Here is a 12,297-nt window from a genome sequence, read left to right on the forward strand (position 1 = left end):
TATATTCAAGAAATATTTTGAACAAACATTATATGTCAGATGTTAACAAGACCCTTGAGCACACAGGGTTAGATAATTCAAACAAGGCCCTGTTCTTATGGAATATGCAGTCTTGTGGGAAAAACAAGTACAAAGGAAGAGTACAGGGTGTCTGAAGGACCAGGCCATCTGGGGCTCCCATGTTTAAGCTATTCCTGAAGGATGAAGTGGAGTTACATAGGGCAAGTATTTGCATCAAGGGAATGGGAAGAAAAAGAGTGTTCCAGGCAAAAGAACTTTACAACAGGAACTGTAGTTAGAACACAGAGAGTAAAAAAGTAATGGGCTGAAGATTAAATCATTGCATCCCTACTAATTGTCCCCGTGGTGAGCATGACTGCTTTAGCCAGGTAAAATGAGGAGAATCATTTCCATTCCCATCCAACTGCTTAGAAATGTCAAAAAGGCAGGTAGGACTGTGAACACAGTGTTGAAAGCCTTTGAAGAAAGGCTCTGTGAACATTCGTGCTGTTATTAAGCTCATTATTCATTTTGGAACTTAAGCAAAAACATTGTTGTAAGACCTTAGGCAAAACTAGTTTACTTCAGATCTTCTTCCCCCTTGAAAAATGCCCTCAAGGTCAATATTCAGCTCCACCCCAGTGGATTTGGTTGGCAGTCAAGCTTCCTGAGCTACAGGTAATTCGGAAAAGAATGTTCTCTCTCTTCTAATCATGCTGTCCTCTCTACCTTGTGAAGCCTTTGGAAATTCTTCTCCTTTGTCCCCTGTCTAATTAGCAGCAATGGTTGCACTTCAGTTCCTTCCTCGCGCAGGGCATATGCTGTGTTCCCACAGATGTCCACAATTCAGTAATCAAGGGATGGCTTCCTGGGTCAGTTGTAGTAGCCAACCTAATTAGCTTAGTTCTGAAGGCCTGAGACAGATAAAATAAGGCTAATTGGGCAAATGAATTTCACCAGCAAACTCAGTAGAGCGCCCACAGTCTGATCTGACTTCTCAACTTCTACTGCACATTGTGCTACCACATCCCATCAAATTCCCACGATGTGCTAATTGCTGTGGGAAGAGCTACGCTGGTAAAAACTGCGGCTGACTCGCAAGCGTTTCCACCAGGTAACTGAAAGAATCAGAGTCCAGTATTTAAATAAGTTTGATTAACAGAGTTAGCTTTTTTCTTCCATTTTTGGCACTTAAAATTTCAATGTTTTAGCTTTATTATTCATGTAATGAAAAATTACAACTGGGAGAGCAGATTTATGTGCCACATGATAAATATTGAAGACCAAAAACATTTGAAAGTAGTAAACTGTGAGTTACTTTTATGGCTCAGAGTATTTGCTTTTAAATATGTTGATTCTCCTGATGCTTTTAAATATCCTTCCTGTGAGTATCAGGTATAAATGCTGGTTCAACTGACACAAAAGCACCGGCACAGCACGCAGCGTCGTCCCTTTATCTGAGCTCTTCTACAAACCCAGCAGTGTGGCTCAGCCTCTCCTTGGTTTCTCTCTTTCGAGAATATGTTGATTCTTCCTACCATCTCATTGTGATTGTTTTACATTTCTAGCATCTCCTGAGAAGTTTCTTCGTACAGATTCCGGTCTAATAAAAACTAACTTTTTTGATGTTTTATATTGGATGAAACTTGAAGACAAACTTCTTTACAAAACTTTTAAACTCTTCTTGCAGTATGGAGCTATAAAACAGTGAATGCACGCTGATGAGCTGTTCAAATTCAGTTTAACAAACATTTTTCTGGATCAAGTTACACAATTCTAAAACGTAGAGTGGTACATGTTACGATCTTGAATTTTACCTGCAGAACAGAAGGTTGGGTGAAAAAAGAGACTATCAGCAAGCCAAGCTCTAGGACAAGACTACAGCTGTGGTCTAAGGTAGGCTCTCGAGAGCGGTGAGACACACCAGGTGTATTCAACTACGAGTTTGTGTGTGAGATGAACGTGAGTTAATTTCAGCATTCCACAGCAACCTCGGCTCCTCTGTTCCTCTGGTCATGGTGAGAGAAATCTCACCATGGGTTAGATTAATAGACTCACTCTAAAACTAAACAGGCCATGAGTATCTCAACGGGGAAAATGAGCCCCAGTGAGAATGTGCAATGTGCACACGCACACAGTCATTAGCTAAAGACCTGGAAGGAGAAGCCAGGTTTTCTGGGTTCCCATTCAAACGCTTTACTCACACTACTTCTAAGCTGATTCATGAAAGTTTTCATTAAGCAGAACTTAAACTGCTGGGATGGTTTTAAAATATGTCTATAAATTCTTTGATGCACCTGCCTCCAAAAGATGGAGTCTAATTCTTCCCCCTTTAAGTATGAGCTGGACTGAGTGAATCACTGCTAGTGAATAGGATATGGCAGAGTGACAGTATGTTATCAGGTTACTAAGGACATCCAGGCTTCTGCCTTACTCTCTTTTTGGGTCATTTGCTGTGTGGGAAGCCAGCGGCCATGGCTTGAGAACACTCAAGCAGCCCGATGGCAAGGTCACCATGGTGAGGAGCTGAGCCCTCCTGCCAATAGCCAGCCCCGAGAATGAGTTCAGGGGCTGAAGCTCCAGTCCCAGTCAAGCCTTCAGCAGACTGCAGCCCCGGCCAACGTTTTAACTGCAACGTCTTTGGAGATCTCAAGCCAGGACCTAGTTTAGTCACTCCCAAATTCCTGACCTACAAAAACTAAGATTTGAAGTAATTTTTACATAAGAATAAATAATATAACAGTTTACCACATTTCATCCTCTATTACACAGCTCAATCCTCCAAGAAATTTTACTTTATGATTTTGTAGAAGAGTTTTTTTCTTCAGGCTTCATCGCAAACATAACACCAAAAATGTCTTGCATTTGAGTCTCAGCTCAGGGATAAATTCTCAGACAGAAAGTAGGGTTTCATCTGAGATGGAAGGTATGTTATATGAAATAGTTTGAACAAGCTATAAAACTGCTTTCGAATATAAGTACTGGCTCTGAGAAGCAATGGCTGTCCCTTCCTAAGTGTTCCACTTCCACCGCTTCATCACCTCTTCTGGAAATGAGACCCTATCTTAGTTGTCTATGGTTCATCCAAAGAAAAGTACCATCAAAATACAATTTGCCAGCCTCTACCATCCCACAGAGCTATTTTAGGAATAAACAAGAAAACTTTACCCAGTGGATTCTTCATCTGGATAAATGATTTCAGAAATGCCCTGAAACCCGTCCATACAAACCTGGCTGATTCAGGGTATGTGTTAAACCTCGGGAGAGTATTAAGTCAGGAGCTAACATGTCACCTCCGCAAATGTTAATTGAAGCACACCAGCTTGACTTACCATCTTACCTCCTTTCAAGGAAGAAAGCAAATTGGCATCCCCTCCTGGAGTTAATAAAGATGTGAAGTTCTTTTGTTCTCTAAGGGACTTGTGAATGAATCAGTATTCCAGGGCAGACTCAGCAGTGTATTAATTGCCCTCTGAGGACCTGAATGTAGTGAAATAATCTCAATGGTACCAAATCCTGAGCTGAAGAGTAAAATTCTGTTCCATAATTGTTCATCTTAATACTTCAAATAAACAGATCCTGAACTAATTTATCAAAGCTTACCTTTTTCTCCATAGGTATTAGCTCCTAATCTCAAGAGTAGGTGACAAGCTGACTGAAATACCGTTCTTCCAGCCTCATCAACTAGAAATAAATTCTGGGGTTGTCCTTCCCGATGAGAAATAAACAGTGCCTCTCTCCCTTAGGTGAAAGTGTGGAAGAAAACGCGAGCGTCGTGGTCAAGCTGCTCATCAGACGCCCAGAGTGCTTCGGCCCAGCCCTGCGGGGCGAGGGAGGAAACGGCCTCTTGGCAGCCATGCAGGGCGCCATTAAGATCTCTGAGAACCCAGCGCTGGACCTCCCCTCTCAGGGATACAAGAGGGAAGTGTAAGTGAATGGAATTGCCCTCTGGCGTGGAGATGGGTGGTGAGCTCCCAAATATTGTCAGTACGTGGATGAAGAACGGGGAGATAGAGGAAACACAGGTTCTTAACAGTTGTATTTAAAACGCTTAAAATCACTCCATCAAGCACATTGTTGTCTTGACCCTCCCAGTAAGCACAGTGCTCAGTTTCACCTTCACCCTCTCCTGTTTTCTCTGCTCCACTCAGCCCGGCTGGCAAAGCACAGGCAGCAAACCCTTAGCCTCCCTGCAACACCACCATGGGAGTGCGCCAAGAGGCCTGGACCAGGGTTATAGTCCTTACCTCACTCCAGCAAGTTTCCTTCCTCTTCTGAAAGTGTGAGGACTAATCAGGAAAGCATTTTGCTTTCTTGTGGGGTGGGGGGGGCGGGGGGGAAAGAAAATTACAGAATGTGAAAAGTCATGGCATTAATAATCTTGGGATTTGAAGGTTAAGGATATAGCTGGTGAATTACCTGATGGCATTTGCTTTCCCGTTACTATGTCTTGTGATCATTTCCTGTTCCTTATCGCAGCCTCTAGATTAGACCTTAAAATCTCAGGACTGGGTACAACCCAGCAGAGGTAACTCTCTAGGCAATTGGCTTTCTTCTTTGTCATCAGTTTTGGTAGGTGACCTGCTAGAGCTGGAAAGAACCCAAAACATATGCCGTCCCAACTTTTTCACGTATCATGAGAGAAAACTGAGGCCCTAGGCCATATAGCTTATTAACAACAGAGCCTGGACATGGATTTAGCCCTCCTGACTCCTTGCCAGTGTCATGTCCATGGGTATTCCCTCCACAGGGAGGAAAAGGGAAGAATGATTGGTAGGAGGTGTGGTCTGCGTGATCAGCCCAGATCAGTCCTCATGCCTTAAAGCTCATGGGATCCTAGGAATGTCACGGGCAAATATCTGAGTCCTTTGAGCTTAATGAATAAAACCACCTCATCAACTTCTGCAGGGAGAAGGGAAAGGATGTATGATGCCCAGAAGAGCAGCATTTCCAGATCAAGCAGTCTGTGCCCAATAACATGGGAGCACCTGCCAGGCTTCGTCACACTCACAGGCCCCTATGTTCATTCTTTCTGCAGCACGGAGGATGATGAAGAGGAAGAAGAAATCGTGCACATGGGCAATGCAATTATGTCATTCTACTCGGCCCTTATAGATCTACTGGGCCGCTGTGCTCCTGAAATGCACGTAAGTGACTGAGTTCCCAGAGAGTGACTTTTTGAGAAGCCTGTGCCGCAAACACTGTAGATTTCCTGAATGTGATTTCTTCCTCCATCTCTGGAATTTGCTAAATTCCTTTCCATAGGTAACATCAAAAGTGATCTCCATCTCTATTACCTGATTCTTCAGCTTGCTAAGGAAGGGCTCCTGGGCAGTCCTTTGTGCTGTGTGATTTCTCTGTGCACTCGTTGAGCATATCCTCTGCACATTTTGTTTCAAAAGCCTCCAAAAATTGTTTCCATGTGCCCCAATTTGGTCCAGCTTGATTATTGATGGTGGCCATCAGAACACCCCACGTGGAAAATCCTCTTTTCCTGATGACCATGGTGTGAGGCCCCAGGAAGGAGTCTCTTTCCATGGTTCATGCTCGGCTGTTTCCCGAGGTGGTGCTTTGTGGACATACACAAGAGGATGTTTCTATTTTATGAGATGTCTTCTCAGACTTCCAATTTTGGACGAAAAAGCATTTTCTTTCCTTTTCCTTTTTTACCTCTGCTGGGAGCTGAGAGAACTGGTCTTATTTCATATAAGGCCTAATATCATAAGTGAAAGAGGGAATCATTGCTTTTCATTGAAAAGAAAGTCTAAATCCCGACAAGGTAGTCTGATTTGAATACCTGGGAGTCCAGTTACTACTGTAATAAACCTGCCTTACCCACGCAGGCCTGTCTTTCCATTTCTCTGCCTTTAAACAAATGCACGAAACCTGAAAGGGAGCCAAGGAAACACTAGGGTATTCTACAGTGCTGGGGTAGGGGGAGGGTCAGGGACGCCAGTGTGTTCATACCCTGGCTCTCTTGATCACCTTCCTCACTTAAGAAAGCACCTTACGTAGTTTGCTTATGCTCAGCAAGGCAGCGTGGGTTAGCTAAGCCACCAGGCCCATCAGGGCTGCCTTATTCATCCTCCCTTACTGCCTCTCTGCTCCAACACCTTACACACACACACACACACACACACACACACACACCCCTTCTCAGGAGCCCTCCTGTGGATCTCTGCTCTGTCCGTGGTGGAGGGAGGGGAGATCCTGTCATCACCATCAGCCTCCCCTCTACCCGTGGGAATGGGAGGTGGTGCCAGGGTGGGTGCACAGGCATTCTCCCTTCCCTGTGCCACCGAGTGTCACATCCCAGCATGCCATCCAGCCCACCAGAGGTAGGTCTGACCCTGAGCTGTGACCATTCAGTTCCTGGCTAGGGGCCTGCTGCACCCCTTGGAGGGGGACATCCAGGTGCACCACACAGGTGCTGGTCGACGCGTTGTGGTCCATGGGGGTCAGGTTATTCACCCCAGGCTAACCTCACTGAGATGCTCAAGTTCTCTCTCGTGTTCTCTATACCCTTCTTGCCACCCCACCCAGCCCTAGAATTAATGAAACTCTTAGGAAATTCATAAGCCATTTCTACATTTAACAGAATTGTAGAGCCTGGCATTGTGTGGCCACATTGTCAACACTTCTGTCCTGGCCATGGAGCACTTGCTGTAGTGCAGTCACACTGAGAAGCCATCAATAGGCTCAGCATTTAGTGCAGAGACTTGATACCATAACCGCATGGCCATTTTAATCACAGCAAAGGAATCAAGTTACCACTTTAGTCTGACTTATTCCCTTAGTAGCATCTCTTCTGGGCAATCAAGAGAATGCTCCCCTCTTTCCCTGTGGCCACAAGTGTCCATAGCAGTTAGGCAAACATAGAACTGTCTGTCCTTAAAGGGAACCATTTGACTGGCAAAGGTTTGGAGGTCGGGTGGAGTGGGCTGTGGGAACTGCAGTTCTCTGACCCTGTCCTCCAATGCTCACCTTACAGCTCATCCAGACAGGAAAAGGGGAAGCCATCCGCATCAGGTCCATCCTGCGCTCTCTGGTGCCCACTGAGGACCTGGTTGGGATTATCAGCATCCCCTTGAAGCTGCCCTCCCTGAACAAAGGTGAGACAAGCGGCTGCAGGCTGGACCTGCCAGTCCCCCAACGGCCTGCCTCTTCAGGGGCGCCCCCCACCCCCGCTTTGAAGAAGGCTGATGGAGTGGGACAAAGGAAACCTCTCACCACGACCCCCCTTCCCCTTTGCCTCTGTGTCCCCCAGATTGTGTGGGCAGCTGGGGCAACAGAGAGATGCGGCCTGACACAGGCTGTCTTCTGCCATGGTCCTGCATGCCTCGCAGCTGAGGATCATAAAGAGTTTTTCCCCCAACGCTACATTTGACATTGATCGGTGTTATCTTTACGAAACTTCTACTCTCCCCAAAGTATTCTGCTTTTCCCACTCACTCCACCCGCTATCCAGGCAGATGGAGGAATTTAAAAGATGGCATGATGCTCATTGCCACTGTGTTTCCCAAACTGATGTTCCACGGAACACTTGTGCAGGACATATTAATAGGTGTACATGTTAATAACAGTTTTGAGATCAAATAAGCTTTGGGAAGTGCTCTGGGTTGTATCACATTTTAATAGCAGTAAGATGATAACATCTCTGAGAAAACTTACAATAAAGAAAATGTGGAACTCAGTGCTTCCCACTCAGTGTTTTTTGAGCACAAAATACTCAATATCGCACAAAACACTTACTAATATCCCACAAAAATAATGTTCCTCAGAAAGATGTAGTCAACCTTAGCCATTTGGGTCAAGCTCCCCGTGGTGTGCAGGCAGGAGCGGCCACAGCTGCTGGGCTGGGAGGTCCTTCTCCGGCTGCCCCAGAGCCCTGCACTGATTCCTGGGCAGGATGAGGGTCTAGGCCAGAGAGCACTTAATCCTTGCACCTTTCAGGGTGCCTTATGAAGTCCCCTACCTTTCCAGAACAGTATTTACGTACGCTGTGAGTATAGCTTGCTCATTTGGAGGCTCTCTTTCCTAGTTTTTAGAGTAAACAAAACAGGAAGAGGAAGATTAGTTTTTATCCTCATTCAAAATCTTGTCTTTATTCTCCAAGTCAAGCAGTTTTTATTCTCTTCATGGTATTCTCCACTTCATCATTGAACCTCTTTATTAAGATAAGATTCAAATGCTTGGAAGACCTGATCTAAGTTTCACCTGAATCAGATAATAGTTCCCAATATTGAAAGAATATTTTCTTGAATTTTTTTGCTATTTATGATGTAATGGCTACAGATGTGACATATTAAATTTAATCTGCTTTCATTAATGTTTTCTCCCTCGCTTTCTTATGTCTTTAATCAACAAAGCAATCAATTGAGCCCTGATTTGAGCACTTGTCCATTTCTGTGGTGCAAATTCTCTCACCAAGACCAATTTCAAGCTCCCAATGTAATTTCCTGACCACAGAGTTGGGAAGCCAATGTGCACAGCACACTGTTACATTGTATTTCCAATATGCAAATGCAATTGATATAAATAACCTCGAAAGTATGGTTTATAGTCAAAAAGGAAATGATGAGTTCTAGTATTTAGTACCTCTTTAAATATAATTTAATTGTAAATTCTAATTTTTAATAATGGGCATGTTTAACAACTGGCTATCAAAATTCCTAGAATTTTAACAATTGGCTTTTTCAACCCAGTATAAACTGGATTCAGCACAACACTATACAGGTTGAGTATCTATCCCCGTATCCAAAATGCTTGGGACCAGGAGTGTTTCAGATTTTTTTGGATTTTGGAGTGTTTTCTTTATACTTACTGATTGAGCATCCCAAATCACAAAATCCAAAATACTCCAGTGAGCATTTCTATTGAGCATCATGTTGGCACTCAAAAAGTTTCAGAGTTTGGAGCATCTCATATTTCAAATTTTCAGATTTGGGATGCTCGACCAGTATTATTTCCAAAGTTCCTGTCACTTATAAGAAGAACAAGCCATAGATAGACAACTCTGTGTTGCCTTTTGAGACTGTGGAGATAGAAAAAGGGAAATAACATTTTCTCGGTGTCTTTCAGATGGGTCAGTCAGCGAGCCAGACATGGCAGCCAACTTCTGCCCTGACCACAAGGCACCCATGGTGCTGTTCTTGGACCGAGTTTATGGCATTAAGGATCAAACTTTCCTGCTCCACTTACTAGAGGTTGGATTTTTACCTGACTTAAGAGCCTCTGCCTCTCTAGATACAGTAAGTTGCAAAAATAAGAAAAATTATTTTCCCATTATTGTAAATTTAGTAACATTGGACTTAAAATCAAATGTTTTCTATATACTCACTGATTACATTTTAGTAGCCTGCTTTGACGGGTGAGAAAACAGAAGCACCATGAAATGGAAGATCTTATTTTATTAGGCCAGAGACTGAGACATAGGTAAATTTGACCTCAGATGTTCAGTCCAGCTCCCTCAATTGCTGAGTTTCTCAATCTTGGCAGCATTTGTTCTGGGGAGGCTACCCTACGCATTGTAGAGTATTTAGCAGTATCCTTGGCCTCTACCCACTAGATACCAGTAGCACCCGAATCCACCCCCAACACCCCCTAAAACCAATTTCAGATATCACCAAATGTCCCCTGGGGGACAAAATCCCCTTCAGGTGAGAACCGTGGCTCTATTGTTTATGCAAAAGGCTGGCTGGCAGCCTTATAGGTTGGAAATACTCTTCCCAATCTCACTCCTTAGTTTCATACACTGACCATAAAGAAGGATAGATCTGAAGCCAGGAGCATGGCAAAATAGGTACAAGAGGATAAGGGCAAATACAAGTGTGGAAATCAAAGGTGAAATAAAGCAGTTCAATATCAACAGTCATTGAGACAGGAGGCCCCAAGAGTTAAACAGCTTAGGTGCCAGATGCCACAAGTCAGGACTAAGGAGAGAAACAGTGCACCAGGACAAACTAGATCAGCATAAGTCTAAAAAACATCTTGCCAGTTTAGGGGTGTTTTTAGAGTCAGTCATAAGGTTTCTCAGAGGCTCCACCTGGTGTCCAACAGAGATAGAAGTCTGGGTTCTGTGGTGGGTAGTCAGCGGCCAGCACCTTAACTAGGATGGATTCAGTCTTAATGGATTACCCAGACTTGGACAAAAATAGGAGCCCCAAGCTGAAAGGGAGCTGCAACCCTCTCTGTGGCATGGAGATGGGAAATGGTATATCCATGACAGTGTTAGGAGCATACGATCCTTTTTGATAATTAAAAGCATGCTTCCACCACTACTTTTGTTTTGAACTTTTCTATACATTTCTTGATTCAAAAAAATAATAATTTTCTTAACTCCTGGGACCTCCCCAAGGTTCCCGATCAAAGCATATAATTTTTTATAGATCAAATAATGGCAAATGCTATTCTAGCATCTGGCGTTCTATCACATGCCTGTCCAAACACCATCTACAACAAAAAGATTTTTTATTCACTTCCTCAGCACACAGATATTCATGCATTCTCTTGAAAACTTTTAAGCCACAGGAATTAAAGCTCTGTCCTTCCTAATTTTAACAACTCAGTCTATTAAAGTGATGAATGTGAAAGATTAGCTATTTCTTTCAGCATGATTACTGAAGTTTCTAAAAGACAAACTTTTGATAATTTATAGGAACACCCAAAAATGTGTATCGTTCAAAGAAAACAGTTTTTCAAATCACAAGCTGTAGAAAATGTGTTACAAATATAATGGCTGTGATAATCACAGGAAATAATAATATTTCATCTCTGTGGATCTCAAAGTTTCTTTTGAAGTTCTACAGTTTTCAAAGATGATAGTTAACATTCTTTGGCTGTATTTAGTGTCACTAAATGGGTCTTCCTCATATTCAGCCTGTCCATCTAATGAACAGAAGAGAACGCTGTGAGCAAGAATTACACTGGCGTTTTATAGAAGGTCCCAGGTTTCTGTTCCTTTTACACTTTTTCCCATGCAGAGTTAGGTTCCCTTAATGAGTTCTTCCCCCATGTCATTTATCAGGTTGTGAATGTGCACAATGCTCATAAATTAACTGACGGAGGTCAAAGCTCCACTTTCTCTTTGTAAAGCTGTCACATAACTGGCGAATTTGAGAGATTGCTTGGCCTATAACCATTTACTAATCCTAAAACCCTAAGAGCACAATGTGTGACTCCCCAGAAGGTGAGAAAGGAGAGCTAAAACAAGAATCATAATGTAGTAGCCTAGCAAGCATCCAGGATGTTGGGTGAGGCTGTCCATCAGCTGATTTTAATAAGGGTTCAAAATTCTTCAAGCGGAACAAAAGTTTATAGGATCATTTAGGATGAATTAGAACCAGCCAGTCTTTGCTCTGTTTTCTTCTGGTTTTTATTTTTTCTTTTAATCTGATTTTTTTTTTCATTAAAATGCGAAAGGAAAATAGACCTGTTGACAAGGTAGGAAGTTGTTCACTCCATTGCTGTGAAATGTGGACGTGTGTGAGCCACCCCAGCCTGCTCCAGGGCAGCTCGGTGCACAGGGTAAGTTTTGTTGCATCCCCCAGGGAGAGTAACCTGTGTCCCGACCCGCTTTTCCTAGGTGTCCCTAAGCACCACGGAGGCTGCGCTCGCACTGAACAGGTACATATGTTCTGCTGTGCTCCCGCTCCTTACAAGATGCGCCCCTCTCTTTGCCGGAACAGAACATTGCACCTCTCTGATCGATTCTACGCTGCAGACAATATACAGGCTTTCCAAAGGACGTTCCCTCACCAAAGCACAGAGGGACACTATAGAAGAATGTTTGCTTGCCATTTGCAAGTAAGTGTCCTTCCCATGTTTTTACTTCTGTGTATGTATCCAGGTCAACTGCATTTAATCGTGTAATCTAAAAACTGGTGAAACAGTCTAAGGAAGCTTCCAGGCCTTCCCCGGACACCAGCTCCCTTCCAAACATCTCCTCTTGAGAGGCACTTGGTCCTCCTACATACTGCAGGCCCGTCATGGAGGCTCATCTTTTGCTCTGGGAAAAGAGGAGAGGGCACAGCTCAGTCTTTTGCCCACAGGGTTGATAGACCAGAAGACTGTCTTTAGCCCTGAAGTATTCAGGTTGAAGAATAGTTGTTTCATGCTCAAGATAGAGTCTGAAGCAGATTTGTCTGCCCTCTAAATGAGTGGACCTTACACAAAGGCCAGACTCTAAGCGTATGAAAAAAGTGACCTACCTCCAGGTCTCCCAAGGCCTTGGGCAAAATAAAGAATCTCCAGTCCCAGCGGAGAATTAAAGGCAATAGTTTTTACCACTGCAGATGG

General features: G+C 43.7%; 1 protein-coding gene across 1 annotated transcript in view; it reads left to right on the forward strand.

Annotated features, from left to right (window-relative positions):
• RYR3 (ryanodine receptor 3) overlaps window positions 1-12,297 on the forward strand; it is a 342,229-nt gene that overhangs the window by 214,968 nt on the left and 114,964 nt on the right. The window contains 5 exon segments of the mRNA XM_069492266.1: window positions 3,747-3,927; window positions 5,039-5,147; window positions 6,992-7,112; window positions 9,082-9,251; window positions 11,585-11,805. Coding sequence (XP_069348367.1) covers window positions 3,747-3,927; window positions 5,039-5,147; window positions 6,992-7,112; window positions 9,082-9,251; window positions 11,585-11,805 — 802 coding nt within the window.

This window comes from Eulemur rufifrons, chromosome 2, assembly GCF_041146395.1.
Source record: "Eulemur rufifrons isolate Redbay chromosome 2, OSU_ERuf_1, whole genome shotgun sequence".
Taxonomy (NCBI): domain Eukaryota; kingdom Metazoa; phylum Chordata; class Mammalia; order Primates; family Lemuridae; genus Eulemur; species Eulemur rufifrons.